Genomic DNA, 19,482 nt, shown 5'->3' on the forward strand with positions numbered 1-19,482 from the left:
TATTTTAAACAGAAAATTAATTCCAAATTTTGATCTGATTCCATGGGAGGAGTACAGCTAAAAAAGGCGAGGAGGCTTGTTACCCTATAATAACCTTCAATTCTTAAAAACGGCACAATAACTTTCAATTTCTGATTAAATAGCCCCCTTTCAAAGTTACAATGACAACTCTTTCATTATGAAGTGGCCAGATAAAAATAAATAATCAAAACATTGAAACCATATAATTTTTACTAAGGCAGTACAGAAACTTTCAACTTAGCCATTCCTGAGACATTGCAGATCCGTCCTTTTTACAACCAGGATCTACATAGTGTTTTTTTCCATTATGGTAAACTAATTTTAATTTCCCAAAACTGGTTGAACATATTGGAGTTTCCCATTAACACTGCCGGGAAAGAATGATCATAATCTTATAACATATTATCATATGACTATTAGCACTACTACTACAACTACTAACAGCTAATTTCTTAGATTCTCATGCTTTTTAATATACAAACAAACATACAGAAATATAAAACAGATAGAAATTATAATTAGGATAGTAAATCATTCACTTTCTTAATTAAAGCTTTTACTTCTTGACAAATCCTTCTAAGTTTTACCACATTTTTATTTATATTATTTACTAATAGCAACTCATCACGGCACAAAGCTGCCTAGTGTCTACACGCCTGTGCACCCTTCTTCAAAACGTTAGTTCATTCACGACTTTCCACTTTACTCCCTCACGTAAATTTTCGCCTTCCTATTCATATACATTTGAGAAAGCCATGTTTTAATTCGGCCCCATAAACCACAAATTTTAGTGGCTTACGACCCTTTATCCTCAAAACACGTCCGAGCGTTATTATCCTTGCTTCCGCAATTACCTAAACCAGAATATCCTCTTGATAGCTAAAACCATTCTTAGACATCCTTAACTATCCTCTCAGCAGTTAAAACTATCTTTAAACATCCGTAACTATCCTCTTGATAGTGAAAACTATCTTTAAGCATCCTTGACTATGCCTGTGATAGTAGAAACTATCCTCAAACATCCTTAACTATCCTCTTGATAGTTAAAACTATCCTTAAACATGCTTAACTATCATCTTGATAGTTAAAGCCGCCCTCAAACATCCTTGAATATCCTCTTGATAGTTGAAACTATCCTTAAACATTCTTAACTATTCTCTTGATAGTTAAAACTATCCTTAAACATCCTTAACTATCCTCTTGATAGTTAAAACTATCCTCAAACATCCTAAGTATCCTATTGATAATTAAAACTAACCTTAAACATCCTTAACTAACCTCTTGGTAGTTAAAACAATCTTTGAACATCCGTAGCTATCCTCTTAATAGTGAAAACTATCTTTAAGCAATCTTGACTGTCCTTGTGATAGTTGAAACTATCCTCAGACATCCTTAACTATCCTCTTGATATTTAAAACTGTCCTTAAACATCCTTAACTATCCTCTTGATAGTTAAAACTACCCTCAAACATCCTTCAATATCCTCTTGATAGTTGAAACTATCCTTAAACATCCTTAACTATCCTTTTTGACAGTTAAAACTAACCCTAAAGATCCCTAACTATCCTTTTGATAGTTAAAATATTCTTAAACGGAAAAGCTTTTAAGAAAAATTAAAATCGAAAATAAATACAATCGAACGATAAAAAAGAAGACTTGGATCTAGGAAATGAATATGAAATTAAAACAATGAAATGGGTAAAAACTAAATATGGAAATAAACTCGTTATTAATATTAATTTTAAAGGTGAAACGGGTGACCTTTTTGCACCAAAACGATTTGATTTACAGCAGCTGATTTTCAAAAGAAATTTAAAAAATTAGATAAAGATATGATTTTAACAGTCATTGAAAGAAAAAATAAAGATAATAAAAATTATTCAGATGTTGATACTAACATACTACATCAAATTATCCTTTAAATAATTAAATTACACCAATAGTATTTAAAAAAAATAGTAGTATTTAATACAAATATTGAATGTAAGTAGAATATGTATCAAATTTTTATTTCACAAGACCTTTTATGATGTTAAAAGTTATGAGGGAAATCGTTAAAATGTTGTAGATTTTCATTTAAAATGATGCAAATTCGATTGAAAAGGTAGTAAATTTAATTGATTTGATGAGTGGCACAGAATGGGCAATAATTATACTACTCTTAAACATTAACTCTTAAACTATCCTCTTGATAGTTGAAACTATCCTTAAACGTCCTTAACTCTTAAACTCTTAAACTATCCTCTTGATAGTTGAAACTATCCTTAAACGTCCTTAACTATCCTTTTGATAGTTAAATTATCCTTAAAATCCTTAACTATCCTCTTGATAGTTAAAACAATCCTTAAACAACCTTAACCATCCGTCTGATAGTTAAAACTAACTATAAACATCCCTAAGTGCAAGTATGTCTGTGAATGTTACCTGAAATAATGTCTGAGTTTCTGATGATCAAGTAACTATCAGAAGGATCCATTTCCAGAAGACGTTTATCTCTTTCATACAGTTTTCCTGGTGCGCGAAGGTTGATCTTCACTTTGCCACCTTCAACGCCTTCATTTTGATAATGTTTGAAAATGAACGAGATAATCTGTTTACCAGTCCAAAGCTTTGCTGGCTTCAAAATAGCTGGCACGGGCATCTCAAACTGAAAATATGACACGTTGGAAATTTGGAAAGTTTAGAATGCTAGAAATACTGAAAATTTGGAAAACTTCTGAGGAACTTATTCTCCATTTCCCTCATCACGCTACTGAACTACAGACTGCTGATCCGTACATACGCGTTTTTTTTGTGTGATATCTATTCAACAAAACAAAATCTTTTTTTTCCAATTTTTAATCTAAAAAAAGAACTGAGTAATGTAGTTGATACTATTTACACTTTTTGGACTTTTTCGCGAAAATATTTTTACACCTGATTAGACTTAGAATTCTTATCTTCATTCTTAGTTTTTAATCTTTGAAAAGTTTGCTTCTGATGATTGTTATGACTTTAGACATTGAATGTTTGAGCCCCCCTCTCAAGTTTTTGCCTAACTTGCAAAAACATAACAAAATTACATCTCAATAAATTTTTGATCTTTTTTTATCCCCCACCCCTGAACAAAAATAGTCGGTACAACCTCTTGCACACTAGTTGAACGTATTAAGAGTGTGCCGAATAAATGTCTTGTAATATAGCAGTCATATCCTCAATTGCTAATTTAAGATAAGGAAATATTGTAAAAACGTAAGGGCAGCATAACTAACGAAAAGTATCCTAAGATTTTTCTCGTTTACAAATACCTTAAAGGGTCATGGGAAAGAAATACAGTGTACAATTTCCAAAATTATTCAATGGTTGTAGTATGTTCTTAATTTGGTATGTGTGTAAATCAAATTCGTCCAACTTAATTTATTCAACGCAATCCCTATCAACCTGACCAGTTGCAGTGGTTGAATTGAATTGAGGTTGGGTCGAATGGGGTTAAATAAAAACGGGTTGAGTTACACAGGACTCAGTTAATTGAGGGTGGAATTGCAAGGGAGTAGAGTGTAATAAGGGCTGAATTGCATAGGAGTTCAGTTGAATCTGTTTGAGTTGAATGGGATCGAGTCAAACGGTGATTGAGTTACATGGGGTCCACTCAATTTGAATATATTAGGAATGTTCTGGGGAGGGGTACTTGGTTTAAACCCCCCCCCCAATTTTTCTCCAACTCGTACAAAAGTAACAAAAACATATGTAAATATATTTTTATTGTTTTTTATAAAGCTTTTTTGTATCCCCCCCCCTTGAACAAAAACCCAGGATACAGCCCTGATAAGAGTAGCATTGTCATGAAACAAACTGTTCTAATTACCACATGTTTAGCTTATTACCAAAAAGCACGATTATTTCTTTTAAATAGTGCGAGCTTATTAGGATAAGTTTAATAAGCAAAATCGTAACATTCTTACTTTCAATACAATTGTTTGTAATTGAAAACTAGCTGTGTAAGTCGATTAGTGATATTATGAGCTCTAATGTCTTGCCGAAAATAGCAGCGAACCATCAATTTAGTTTTGTCTCAGTTACTACCAGAAAAAGGTTGATGCATCAGCAAGATATAAAAGATAAAATATTTAGAACTTTCTAGAAATAACAACATTTCCAACTACAGCCATCTACAATATATAACATCATCTCGTTCATAGAGGGGGATCCAAAGACCTCATATAAGTCCAAATGTGAGCAAAATTACCTTGATAAGCCTGAGATGATTTAGATTTCCCTTGGGTGGAACATTTACAATGAGGTCAATTGGAGGAGGGAGGTGCATCCAAAAAATACCTTTTGAGAGGGCAATTTTCATAGAAAAACGGCCTTTTTTGGTACCTGGATTGAAATAAACGACGAATCTCCCTATCTTGGATTTCGAATCATAAAAATCCCCCTCCCCCCCATAAATATTTGCAAATTGACTCCACTGAATGTTTCAGATGAACAAAGGTGGTTGTTGGTAAAACAATTGAGTCCTGGAAATGAGTACAGTTAATAAGTTTGAAAAATGTAAAATCAGGTTACATCCCCCAATTTTACTAGGTAGTAGCTCTCTAAAAAAAAAACTTAGACGGAAGTTAGGTACCCTCCCATTCTCTTCTGTTTTTTGGTTTTTAAGGAAAGTGCATTTATCGAAAAGGTAAATATAACTACAAAAGGTATCTGTTCATATAACGAAACTAAAGAACATTTTTGTGCAGTGTTCAACTTCGACTTAATCTGTGTGTTGACTCCCTCCTCAATAAGATACAAGACATAAAACAAAATCAATAAAATCATTCGATATGCCGTGTCATGTGGTAAAGCCAAACTTCAGGCCGAAATAAGAAAAATAGAAACACATAGGTAATATTATTTAATTTGCCCCCCCCCTCCCCTCTCTATTTTTTAAAAATACCTTTGTCATTATTTTCATGGGAAATAACCTTTTTTGTGTTTACATTGAAAAAGTCTAGAAAAGAATACACACGTAGTCCACCCCCTCCCCAAAAAATTGTCAATTAGCGCCACTGAAGATCTAACTTACCTTTAAACTCGCATCTTCGTGAACCAGAATCTGGGCCATTAGTTGCTGTGCTTTGTTTTTGTCAAGGAAGCAATCTTTTCTACTGAGGAGATAGGCACCTAAAAAATAAATAGCAAAATTGAAGTTATAATACAGACAGGTTTGAGAAAGATCGAAAATCTTAAACTCCAAATATTGGTGTAAAAGGCACCCCAAAAAGCATTAGGAATAATGACCAATAGACTCTATATGGCGATTGAGTTGAATTGGTGAAGATGAAGATTTATTAACCCTCTGATAAACCTTCACCTTCTGAGCAATATAGGTTAGTCTAAGGCAAGGCCGTATCCAGGGAACTAGGGGTTTAACTTCCCTCCCTCTGATATTTTGGCCCGACTCGTAAAAATATAACAAAATATATAACCAAATTCTTGATGTGTCTTTAAAAGACTTTGTGCCCCACCCCTAACAAAAAGCCTAGATATGACCTTGATCTAAGGTCTGTACATGGAAAAATTAGCAACACAATATACCAGGGCATACAGATAAGTTATGAAAGGCTACTCTAGGCAAGAGTATTCCAGACACCATACCCTTAGAATATATCCAACAGCTGTAGAATGGTGTAGGTTAGGTATATCTACACACAGAAGAGCCTCCCACAAATACTGCACCAATTGATCTCCCCCTTCCTATGAGTCAAAGATTGGGTAGTACATATATGTTATAGCGCCTATGTTAAGTTCTTCATCCTTTCACGCATTGTTGAACCCGTTTCTTCGTTAGTTTCTTTCAGCCTAGCGGGTGGGTGGAAAGTATTTTTACAGTGTGAAGTTAGAAAACAGTTCTTATTTCACAACACGAAGAACAATTGTACCTAACACATTTTGCAAGTAGACTCGCTATACTTTACACCCACCCCTGATGTGCAAATATATAGCCCAAATTTGTTTCTAAAGAATTATATTTTCATCATATTTTATGATATTTCATTAGGATTAGTCAGAGAAACACGTTCTACTTAGATGAAGAACTTAACATAGGCGCTATATCAGATAAGTACTGAATGCGCCAAACACTACATGCACACTTGCAAAAGGGTTTACTAGTTGTTTGATTCTCAAAAGAGCGTGAAGCTGTTAGCCTGAATTATGTTTTACAACCTAGCTCACCAAGAGGAGGGCGTAGAAGGTGAGGGTCAAGAATCCTTTATAGCTGACCAACAGAAACTTTTAACATGGAACAAACTCCTGGGTGAAAAAAGGAACAAGTAGCCTACTCGACTAGTGGTAATAGATTGTTTCAGATTTTTATTTTATAAATAAGAATTTTACTTATGAATAAATATAAATAAGGCACAATTTTTGTCAAAATTTTTGTCTGGTACTTGTATTATAAAGTCACGACCACTCAAGTTGTTCATCCATTGACGTACAGTAGAAACGGTTTTTTTGTTAGTTTCTTTCGGCTTAGCGTGAGACAAGACAAAGAGAAGGGACAGAATAGATGGGAAATATATAGTTTGGGCTATATATTTGCACATTAAGGGGGTGAGGTGGGGTAAAGTATTTGGACAGTGTGAAGTTAGAAAACAATTCTTACTTCATAATATGCAGAATAATTGTACCTAACACACTAGGCATTCAGACCCGCTACACTTTCAGACCCTACTACCTAGGCATTCAGACCCTACTCGACTAATGGTTATAGACTATCCCCCATTTTTATTTTATGAATAACAATTTTATTTACAGATAAACATAAATAAGGCACAATTTTTGTCAAAAATGTCATGCCCAAAGATTTACCACTTGTTTAAGTATTTTAATGTCTTTTAATTCTTTTTTTTGGCATTAGACAAGTGATTTCAAGGTAAACTTGAAATACCTTCAGAGTAAATAATAAAGTTCCATAATGAAAAAGAATCAAAAATTGGATATCTTGCTTTCTCTACCTTGTAAGATAAATAAAAACAAAATTAAAAATATTCTCCTTTATTTTTTAGCTCTAATTACTAGTACTTTTAGCTTCAAAACCGTTTAAATCCCTATGATTATCTTATAATAATAAAAAGTTTATCATCTTTGTCAAAAATTTCCAGTTACTAGCATGATTGCCTTAGCTAGTGATTTTTCCCTAGACTAAGTATTTTTGTTTTGTTTTCCCTATTGGCAATTAATTTCAGTCTTTTTACTGTCTAAATCGCATTTTTGCTCTATATCCTAGCCTTTAGAGTACTAGGTTAAAAAACATGAATTTAAGGCTAAGGAAAAGCGAATATTTGTTTCAGATGGACCTTTCTAACTTTCTAAATTTTCTAACTTGAAACTTCAAAGACTATTTTTATAACTACCAAAAATGTAAGATTATTCTTATTATTATCTTGTAAAAATGAAAAATTTTCATAATTAACATGGTTGCCACAACTAGCTATTTATTACTGGCCAAAAGCTCCATCGTTCGGCTTTTTCATGTTGTCAAATAATTTCACGTCTGTTCGATTTTTTTTTACCTTTATATTGCTATTTAGACCAACTATTTTCAGATTTGCTAGTCTTCAGATTCACTTTTTGACGTTGTAGTGTAAAACATAAAGCTACACTTGGAATCCCCTCAGGATGAAAAAAAAATCCACTTTTTTTTTACATTTTTATCGATTCCATGAAATACACTGTAACTATGGATGGTTTCTGTTCATATTGATTTTTATGTTCTACTCTAGCAATTTTCGGACATTTAAGAAGTTACATCACTGACAACACTTGTTACCACCCATTAAGGATAAAAAATTACTGTTCATATTGATTTTTATGCTCTACTCTAGTAATTTTCGGACATTTAAGAAGTTACATCACTGACAACACTTGTTACCACCCATTAAGCATAAAAAATTACTGTTCATATTGATTTATATGCTCTACTCTAGTAATTTTCGGACATTTAAGAAGTTACATCACTGACAACACTTGTTACCACCCATTAAGCATAAAAAATTACAGTTCATATTGATTTTTATGTTCTACTCTAGTAATTTTCGGACATTTAAGAAGTTACATCACTGACAACACTTGTTACCTCCCATTAAGCATAAAAAATTACCGTTCATATTTATCTTATGTTCTACTCTAATAATTTTCAGACATTTAAGAAGTTACATCACTGACAACGCTTGTTACCGCCCATTAAGCATAAAAAATTACCTGTGATGAAATCCTGAGTGAGTGCTACTAGAATTTCACCATTTCTGGGGGTTATTAAATTCTGCTTGATGTCCATGAGCGTAGCAGCTTCAGTACGCGCCTCTTGAGTTTGCGGAAAGTGAAGATTCATCTCATCACCGTCAAAATCCGCATTGTATGGAGTACATGCACACTCATTAAACCTCAACGTGCGCCCCTCCAGTACCTTTACTCTATGACTCATTATACTCATGCGGTGCAAACTTGGCTGCCGATTAAACAACACAATATCATCATCGTGTAGATGACGATAAACAGTATCACCATTTCTAAGTTTTGAGGCATAAAGCTTTCGCTTATTTTCGTCTAAAAATCCCAGATTATACCGCTTTACCTCTGGGGAAGATGGAAGAACTGAATTAGCACCAGGATGCTTGCTGCCATTAATCACGAGCTTCTTCAACCATTCAATATTTGCTGGCGTTACCTTTTCAGGGAATGTCAGTGTCTGTGCAATGAGTCTGGGGACTCCAACTTGATCAATTTTCAAGTTGGGATCCGGGGATATCACGCTCCTTGCTGTGAAATTACACCGCTTTCCTTCCAAATTTTGCCTAAATCTGCCCTGCTTTCCTTTTAATCTTTGCACAAAACCTCGGTAGGATTGCCTCTCCACATCCTGTGGAATATACCTAGGGTCTCCATCAAATAGCAAAGCAACTTTCATTTGCAATATATCCCAAGTCTCTTGCATTTTAGAGCTAGACAAACTACCATTCCTAAGGCCTTCAAGTAGAGTCTCATTTACAATAACAATGTTCCTAATCACTACAGTGATGTCATCTTCGTTAGTGGAATCTTTCAAATCACTTTGAACGGTAGGCCGAATGCAGGATGGCGCCACAGGCAAACGTGTAAGTATTAGGTCTACTGGATAATTTAAAGATTTTTCATTCTTTGCTTGACGAAGCATTAGAATTGAAGCGTCATCTTCTGAAATCTTTTCGAATAGATTCAGACACATTTGAGGGTTTATAAACTTCACATATTCACCTTGAAATGCTTCAAGCCATCGATTTTTAGACATTGCTTCGTCTTGTTCTTCCTTAAATTTCAAAAACTCCGGGTCATCTTCTTTAGCATTTCTAAACGGTTCATAAGTGATCTTAAATCTTGCAACATTTTTCAGAACGCCATTATTTGCACTACAATGACGACATCTAGATATTTTCTTTCCGTCAGCTACCATCTTCTTAAATAATGCTTTTTGTTCTACAAATGTCATACCTTCTTTTCTTCTCAATCTCAACCGAATCTTTTCCACATAAATGCTGTCAAACAAAATCCTTGCACATTCTTTACAAATCATATTCAGAATACCCAGAATGTGGCTCATAAAACCGATATGAAAAACAGGCCTTACAAGATCAATATGGCCAAAGTGGCCAACACACATAAGCCAATCTTGTTTACAGGTGTCACATCTTCCACTTTCATCTTCAGGACCAGCAGCTCGAGCTTTCCATGAAAGTCCCATTCGTTTGTCCAAGGGACCTAGAATATAGCAGAATCAAATTACTTATTAGTATTGAATTTTGTGTAAAAATAACCTATTACTACACCTGTAGAAACATATACACATCAAGAACGAACAGAAATTAATCCGTATACGAGGGGGCTGCCCCTCTCTTAATTCTCGCTCTTTACTCCAAGTCTTGAAGTTATTGAAAATTACAACGTCCCTTGTGTTTGAGCAGTCATTAAAGAATTCTGACAAAAATCAAACATTAGCGTAAAGAGCAAGGTTTGATGCAAGGGCACACTTTGTATACGGAATAGTTTCTGTTCATATAAATTTTTAATGTGCTCCTTGTTTTCAGTTGGGAAAAACTTGTTTGTCTTTAAATTTAATTTTACCGTTTTTCAAACGCACCAGGAAACCCCTCCCCTCCCTCGGTGTAAAAAATACCCGTGAAGTTCCACACTGGGACTTCCCTCCCTCACGGGAAATCTCCCCCCCCCCCCAAATTCATATATTTCCCAATAGCAAATATCCTATTATATGTAAACAGTGGACAATTACGTAACTTGGACATTTTCCCGGGGACTATGGAAGGGGGGTTGTGTCATCCCCAAAGGTATAGTTATTGAACCTTTCGACTTTGCTCAATCAAATGGTTAACTCAAAATCTTCGTGGGATGAGCGTTGCTATGAGCTTTTAATATTAAGTTAGAGCAGTCAAGCACCCAGGGTTGTTTAAAAGCAAATTATATGTGAAGAACAAAAGTATAGAAGCAAGTCAAAGTATTCACCTTTTTTCTGCGAGTTGTTGTTGACTTGTAGCTTTGATCTTAACTAGAGGCGACCCTTGAGGTCATCAAACAGTTCATGGTAACCAACTGTAAGTAAGGAGCAATGCAGCTCAATAGTAACCGAAACTCTAAAAAACGGAATTTTAATATCAATAGATATATCAAAAGAACCGATTTATTATGTTGATTCCAAATATATACAAATCATTAAGATTAGTATTATCCATCAAAAGTTACGAGCCTGAGAGAAATTTGCCTGATTTTCAAAAAAGAGGGGGAACACCCTCTGAGAGTCAAGGAATCTTATTGAAAATCACACCATCGGATTCGTACTGGGGGGAATTTTGTACTGGGGGAATTTGCCAGGATTCCTACGCAAAATTCTTTCTATTTGTCTTACTTTCTCTTAGCCGACTCAATTTTATACATGGACATATTCAGGAGAATTGTCCAGGGGAAATATTTACCCGGGTTGAAATGTCAAGATTATCTTTCCGTAGGTGGGGGGGATTCCACAGAAAAATCCTCCATGGGGAGTTTTCCACAGAATAAATTATCCAGGGAGAATTATCTGCAGGAGCACCTTTCTACTAGGGGGCGGGGGAATATTTTTGGGAAGAATATGGAGGGAAATTTTCGGCGTAATTTAATAATCAATCGGAAAAATAAAAGCCTTTTTCTAATAAAAGTGGGTTAAGAAAAAATTTTCAGCCCCTATCATCCGCAAGAAATTTCCCGTGGATAATTTTCAGCTAGAATGAAATTGTCTAATAGGAACTTTCCTGGGGGGGTATATCGAAAGAATTTTTCATGGAGGGAAAAGCCGGATTTCCCGGTAATACTTAAAAAAAATAATAAGAAATTTAATAAAAAGTCTAGTTTCTTCAACTGAAATTGAGGAGTCAATTTGGGCCATCCTCTCCTCAATACCTTGCTCTTTGCGCTACTTAATGAAATTGTTAACTCATCATTTTTTAGATTTATGAAGTGGGAAAATAGCTTTACAATTTGCAGTAACGAAATTTCCTGAAACTATTTAAACAGTTGTTATTACTGTTGTATAACAGTTGTTATTACTTGATTATTTAAACAGTTGTTATTACTGTTGTATAACAGTTGTTATTACTTGATTATTTAAACAGTTGTTATTACTGTTGTATAACAGTTGTTATTACTTGATTATTTAAACAGTTGTTATTACTGTTGTATAACAGTTGTTATTACTTGATTATTTAAACAGTTGTTATTACTGTTGTATAACAGTTGTTATTACTTGATTATTTAAACAGTTGTTATTACTGTTGTATAACAGTTGTTATTACTTGATTATTTAAACAGTTGTTATTACTGTTGTATAACAGTTGTTATTACTTGATTATTTAAACAGTTGTTATTACTGTTGTATAACAGTTGTTATTACTTGATTATTTAAACAGTTGTTATTACTTGATTATTTAAACAGTTGTTATTACTGTCAACAGCAACAGCTTACTGTGTTGTTTACTACAGTTTTACAGCAAAGAAAACAATTTCATGTACCTTATTTATAATTTCAGCTCTTAAAAACATTATTTTGATAGCTTTTTTGTGCTACCAAAGAAGCTTTTTTGTGCCCAAGAGGAAATTTTACACGGAGGGGGGAGAGACTTTTCCAAAATTAATATACACATTTTGTTTTAATTTTTCATATATGGTGGAACAAACTCGAACCTGCACTAGTTGAAAAACGTTCAGAAATTCAATATTAAAAGAGACAAGCTTTTTTTTTCACTGAAAATAAGGAGTCACATTAAAACTTAAAATGAACAGAAATTATTCCGTATTTGAAAGCCCCCCCCCCCAATGCCCCGCTCTTTACGCTAAAGATTTGTCAAAACTCTCCTTTTTAGAGTAATACAAAGTTTTAGCGTAAAGAGCGGAGTGTTGAGGAGGGGACAGCCCCTTTAACATACGGAATAATTTCTGTTCGTTATAAGTTTTAATATTGCTGCTTACTTTTGGTTGAAAAAACTTTTTTATTTGATCAAACAGTTCGTTGTAAAGAACTGTAAGTAAGGAGCGACCCGGCTCAATACTAACCGAAACTCTAAAAAATGGAATTTTAATACTAATAGATACATCAAAAGAGTCAAATTTTTATGCTGATTTCAAAAATAGAATTTTCGTCAAGTTTAGTATTGCCCATCAAAAGCTACGAGCCTGAAAAAATCTGCCTTATTTTCGAAAAAAAGGGAAACACCCCTAAAGTAATAGAATCTTAATAAAAATCACACCATCGGATTCAGTGTATTAGAAAACCATAAAGTAAAGGTTTCAGGCTCCTATCTGCAAAAATGTGAAACTTTGTAGTTTTTGCCAGAAGAAGGATCACGGATGCGTGTTTATTTAATTTTTTTTTTCAGGGGTGATTTTATCGATATAGTGGTCCTAGAGCATCGCCAGAGGGCTTAACGTTAAAACTTAAAACAAACAGAAATTGTTAAGTATTTGAGAGGGTTCACCCCCTAGTCATTACCTCGCTCTTTATGCTAAAGTTTTTTTTCTCTTATTTTAAATCCCGACTAGATCTGGAGACACTCGGGGGAGTTGGAGGGGAAACCGAAAATCTTGGAAAACACTTAGAGTGGAGAGATCGGGATGAAACTTGGTGGGAAGAATAAGCACATGTCGTATACGTGATTGACATAACCGGACTGGATCCACTCTCTTTGGGGGAGTTAGAAGGGTCCAGTACTTTGGCGAGTTCGGTGCTTCTGAACGTGACAGGACAATGAAAATTGGCAGGCATGTCAGGGACCTGCATAAAATGACTTGATAACAGTCGTTTCCCCGATTCGACCATTTGGGGACCAGGACCTGGAGGGATGGGAAATCGCGAAATTTGAGGTGCCTTTATCTTATGAATGGGTGATCGGATCTTAATGAAACTAGATATATAGAAAGATCTTATGTCTCAGATGCTCCGTTTTCGATTAGAATCGGAACCGAGGACACAGGAAGGTGGAGGGGGGAACGGAAATCTTAGAAACTGGAAATCTTGGATAACGCTTAGAGTGGAGAGATCGGGATGAAACTTGATGGAAAGAGTAAGCACATGTTCTAGATACACGATTGACAGCCTACAACTGGACCAGATCTACTCTCTTTGGGGGAGTTGGGGGGTTTTTTAGTGCTTTGACGAGTTAGGTGCTTCTAGACGTGCTAGGATGATGAAAATTGGTAGGTGTGTCAGGGACCTGTGCAACTTGACTTGATAACAGTCATTTTCCCCGATTCGACCATCTGGAGGGCTGAAGGGAGAGGGGAAAAAATGCAGTACTTTTAACTAGCAAATGGATGATCAGATCTTAATGAATTTTGATATTTAGAAGGAACTTGTGTCTCAGAGCTCTTATTTTAAATCCCGACTGAGCTGGAATTGTCCCATTTAACCCCCAGGAAGTACTAAAGTGGTGCCAATTAAACAATCTATGCCATAACCAATTAAAGTCTCATGTGTTTTTGCTATTTGTTTTTTTTTTTTTCATTCTTTGCAGTCAAAGTAATTTCTAAAATACCAATTTTGGACCAAGTTAGTTAACCAGTACTGGAACTATCAAATTATGCTTAAAAGACAGGAGGCCCAAAGTTACCCCGCACCCTTGCGCAAGATTGGTCCAAACATTAGCTTAAATTAAAAAAAAAATGAATAAAAAAATCATTTTTTGGTGGAAACCTTTTTGAGAGATATAATACCACAGAACTCTAAAGACTTCGCCCTATTATCAATTCCACATACTTATTTACAGACTAAAGTGTGTGAAAAGTAGTACAAAGTAACCCTATTTTGCAGTACTCAAAGACTATGCTTCATTTGAGTAGTAGGACCATATTGTAAGGTTCCACTTTCAGAACAGAAAGACTATCAAAGGTCAGTGCCCTCTACTACTACTGCTAATATACCCTCTACTACTACTACAAAATGCTGCATTAAAGCTTCATTCACAGATCTCTCAAGAATCTTGACAGAAGCAGAAGTTATGCTGGTGGAATGGTAATTTACAGTACAGTCTTTAGGTTTTTTTTTGTAGATTGTGATGATATACAAGATTCTCTAATATGAAAACTGAGGATTAAATGAGGAATCAAATGGGGAGGAAAAAATTTCCTAGACTTAACATGATTTAAGCATACTAGATGAAAGTGTGAGCAAAATGAATGAGCTTTTAAAGGGATTGCAAGTTCAAGTGCTAGAATAAGTTTGAGAATTGATGTTAAGTTGCTAAGGCTAGGAATAAGTGAAGATGAAAAGGTGATGTTGGATAATGAAAAGATTGGTCAGGTGGACAGCTTCACTTACCTTGGTAGTATTAGTAGTAAAGATGGTGGGAGCAGTGAAGATGTTAAAAGAGGAACAGCCAAGCCTCAGGGTGTTTTTTCATGGTTGAAAAAAGTCTGGAAGAATAGAAAGATAAGTTTGCAAGCAGATTAGAATATTGGAAGCTACAGTGATGATATTGCTCAAATATGGTTCTGAAGCATGGGTGCTCCAAAAAGTGGATGAAGATTTGCTAGTTGTTTTCCAGAGAAATTGCCAATGGATTGTTCAGGGTACCTGGCTGACCAATCATATTTCAAACAGTAGGTTGTACAAAGAGAACAGTTCAATCCTGTTTTCTAGGACTATAATGAGAGAAAGGTTGAGATGGCTTGGGCATGTTCTGCAGATAAAGAATGACAGATTGCCAAAGATTGTCCTTTTCAGTGAGCCATCAAGGGCTAAACGGAAATCAGGTTGTCTGCAATTGGGATGGGAGGATGTTATAAAGAAAGATTTAAAGGAAATGGGGAATTCCTGAGAGGGTGTAAAGAGGGAGGCCTTGAAGAGACTGGGATGGAGGAGGATCATGCGTAGCTGTATTGGCCTCAGGTGGCTTGGTGCAGTGGTGCCTTGTTAGCAGTAGGAGTAGTAGTAGTAATGCATTAGCCTTGTCTTCAGGTGATGAACAGGTCACATTATTGTACATGATGGGATGATTAGGACACCTAAACACCTTGATTGCACTATCCCTGTTACCATAATATCTGTAGAGCATTCATTTAACATACTTAAGCTGCTTAAAACATAGTGCTACAATCAGACAGGGAAGGGCAGTTTAAATAGTATTACACAAATATCCATAAATTGCAATATTAAGGTGGATTTTGAAAATATTTGAAGTACCTTTGGGAGAAAATCAAGACAATTTAAAATATAAGAAGCATCTACAATGCTTATGTTGTTTTGTATCTGGTATAAGTATTAGGATGTATTAGCAAGAGCTCTTCAACTTGGTTTATTGGACCCATTATTTTATCTTTTTTTTTTAGTAGCATAATAATAGATAAGCTCAGAAAGGGGACTATGAAAGTAATATACTTGATTGCTAATAAGTTTCTGGACCTCTGGCAGCTTTTAGTTACCCCCCCCCTGAACAAAACCCTAAATATACTTCTGAGGGAGGGGGGAATAAATTAAAACACTTTAAGGAATGGTATAGCCTAAGTGGCAGTAAATTTGGAGATATTTCCATTACTGAGCTAATTAGGTAAACATATTACTCATGCCTCTTTTATATTCTTGCAAATATAACTATCACTACACTCAGAAATTCCATTTTAAGCCCTTTATAACCATAAAAGATGATACCATTTTCTCTTATTTTTGGCTATAGAAAAGGGAAAAACCAACAATTCTTGCCCCATAATATGCAGAATAATTGTAGTTACCATTTTTCAACTGCAGCTGCACTATAGGCATACTTTAACCCTAACACCTCTACTGCATAAATATATATTCCAAATTATACATTTCATGTGTGTTTTCTCGCCCTTCCTTTTGCCCCAGTCATTTCAATTTATAGATAAATATGCTTTAATAGTCATGATGCAAACAACTTAAAGTAAACATGGCAATTTTTAAAAGATTTATAAATTTTTGTTCAATTGTACTATGATGAGTCAATTACCTGTGAATTCTATAACTTTGGTAAAATTCTAGACAGGCAACTTTTAGCTATCTTTGAAAGGGGTGAGGTTAAGAAAATGAAACTTTCAGGGATGGATGTATAGACTCAGTAAGACTATGTCTTGGGAATGTATTTTGAAGCACCTACCTCCTCTTCTTCCCTTTCTAGAGGTTACTGACCCTTGATGACCTTAATTGTGTGATAAAAATCAAACCTTGCAAAATGGGTCTTCCACTTAAATGAAGTGCAAGAAAAGTATTTTTAGTTTGATTGCTTTCCTGAATCCTAATTTGTAAGGTTTCAAAGATTGGCAAATCAGGGGCATAATTTTCTATGGGGCATGGAGGGGGACAATTGCCCCTCCTAAACCTTGGTTTCAGGCTCTAATTGATCTCCCCCAGCTGATATTTAGTTTTTAAAAAATCTTGTCAAAACTAAGATAAGCCTCACAATTCAAACATCTATAGAAACTGAACAGTTTTCTTTGGTATATATTTACCTTCATAGTATTATAGGACTCATTCTTCAGTTTTCACTGTCATTTCACAGGGGAAGCTCCACCCCCCACCCCTGGATTTTGACAAAATTATGACACTGGTGCAAATACATTTCCTAAATTTAGAAGAAAAAACTTTGATATGGCTTAAAATTCTATTCAAATAACAGGAACTATATTTTTCAAAGCTAAAATTAGAGAAAAATAGAGTGTAAACATAAAATTAAGCTAGACCTATTATGTTTTTATTTGTCAAAATCCACATTGGTATAGACCTGTTAAGTAGGCAAATTTCTAAGATTTGGAAATCAGAAGAGGGTTAATACAGTAGCTTGGTAATATCTTCCTGAAGCAAGTTTTTAGACCTGGATTCATTACTCCTATTATTCTCTATTCCTTTACTCCTTGGATTTATTACTCCTTTCATTCTGATAGTTTTATCCTCCTCACCTAACCACTTTCAAACAAAGAAAAAAATAAATTGTTTAGAATTTTACTATAACTTTGACAAAATGGAATTAGGCTATCATTAAACAGTAAGTTTTTAACCAATATTTAGACCCATTTTCTATAGCCAAAAATATATTATCTTTAAGGGTCCATAAAGGCTTAATATCAAATTTTTATCTAAAATGATTACTAGCCTATATTTAAAAAGAACATAGAAAAGAGATTGAGGGGTTTGTTTATCTAATTCATAGATCAATAATGGGAATAGCATATTGCCAAATTCAACACAAGTATTTTCAAATTGTATACTGTTTAGCTTACTTTATGCACATTTATAAATGATAGGCAACAAGTGGCCTAAGTGTTTAAGAATGTTTTAAAGTAGCTTCCAGAATTTTGTAGTACCCTATTTCCTTGTCAAATTAAACTAAACTTTAATTTACAGCCTGCAATTTAACCAAAAAAGCTACTAATCTACAATAAACCCTAATTATACCTAGAGTGATTTATTAAATAGGCTACCCCCTTAGTCTGAATAGGCTAGCCTGCCAATACATACCATATTTTATCTGTTTCATCTGCTCATCAAAGATTTGATTGCGACATACCCTTGCCACTGAATTTTTCTTAATCTGCACATTTGAGCCAATACCAAAGGTCACCCCATTGACCCTTGAAGGAGTAGGGTCGTGCACAAATTCCTTACTTAGACCCATATTGTTTCACTGGAGCAATCATTCATCAAGGTACTCAGTTCTCTTTTAGTGTTTATTATTGAAGCTTCAGAACTTATTTTCTATAACCCAACTTCCCAAATGAAACTTTGGCAAGCCAAAGGAACACCTCAAGAATTCGAACGTTTTTCTGATGAAAAGCACGTGGATTCTAGCATTTTGAAATACTTTCCAGCACAACGTGCAATAACAATTCTTCCGCTCTCGAATCTCGAAATTCGGGAACAAGTTTTAAAAATTCGGGGAGTTTTCGGGGAAAGTCTTCAAGATTCGGGGAATTTTTGAGGGCAAGTTTGAAATGGAATTTTTTTGCAATCGTTTAGGAGCCAAAATCAGTTATAGCTTTTTTTCAGGCTCAAGTAGGGCTTGAATCTGCGTAGTAAATCAAGTTTCGAACAGAGTAGGTTTTAGAGCCAAAGTACAGGATTGGAACCCATAGCTAAAAACAAATTATTGCTGACATTGCGGACACAACGAAAAAACTGTTTTCAAATTAAAAAAAATAGGCGAATAACACTGAAAATTTGATGCTTGTGGCTTAATATTATTTTTGCTGCTTTATTCTCTTAGCCCAAAAATAAGACTTTTATATCGTTTCAAGAAAGACGACAAAAATAAAGAGTAGAAAGGCAATAATCAAAAACAGGGAAATAGCATGTGCAATGATTTCTCCAAATTAATTGAAATTCTTCGGCAAAAAAATATTAACTTACACCAGGAATTTAACAAAAAAATCTCCAGAAAGCAAGCAGCATTAAAAATTAATTGAATAGAAACGATAACATAATAAGAGGATTGCCCTTTCTAAACACCCGACTATTCATGCTGAAATTTTTTAGTACTTGAACTTCTCTTTGTTTTAATTAAACTAAAATTACGTTTTGGGAGTTGTTCTTACAGAATCGCAACTAAGTTCAAATTTAAGGGTAAAGAGAGAGAGGCCAATCACCTTCATATATTTAATATTTTTTGTCCATTTGAATATTGCTCCTTAGGCATACTTTCAGACAAAAAAAAACTTTTATTTTATTTCAAATGGTTTTTTTAAAATGCCAGGAAATCTAGCTCTACCTCCACATAAAAATTCCTCTCCCCAAAAAAATCATCTAGACAATTCAATGCTGTTAAGATTTTATCCCAGACAATTAGCCTTAAAATATGCACGCGTAAGATTGGGTTTACAAAGAGAAACTTAACATAAATAAAAATAATTTTGTTTAGGAATTCTCACCTCTCCCTCAAAATTTAATTTCCCGGAAATACTTTTTCCAAA

The 19,482-nt window shown here is 34.5% G+C and overlaps 1 protein-coding gene across 1 annotated transcript in view; it reads right to left on the reverse strand.

The window, feature by feature from the left end:
- Window positions 1-18,368, reverse strand: part of LOC136039751 (DNA-directed RNA polymerase III subunit RPC1-like) — a 96,416-nt gene extending 78,048 nt beyond the window's left edge. Inside the window, exons 1-4 of the mRNA XM_065723600.1 lie at window positions 18,035-18,368; window positions 8,251-9,783; window positions 5,072-5,169; window positions 2,446-2,668 (exon numbers count right to left, since the gene is read on the reverse strand). Coding sequence (XP_065579672.1) covers window positions 2,446-2,668; window positions 5,072-5,169; window positions 8,251-9,783; window positions 18,035-18,191 — 2,011 coding nt within the window. The 5' untranslated portion in view covers window positions 18,192-18,368. The remainder of the gene's footprint in view (window positions 1-2,445; window positions 2,669-5,071; window positions 5,170-8,250; window positions 9,784-18,034) is intronic.
- Window positions 18,369-19,482: the final 1,114 nt, after the last annotated feature.

Source organism: Artemia franciscana, chromosome 20, assembly GCF_032884065.1.
Source record: "Artemia franciscana chromosome 20, ASM3288406v1, whole genome shotgun sequence".
Taxonomy (NCBI): domain Eukaryota; kingdom Metazoa; phylum Arthropoda; class Branchiopoda; order Anostraca; family Artemiidae; genus Artemia; species Artemia franciscana.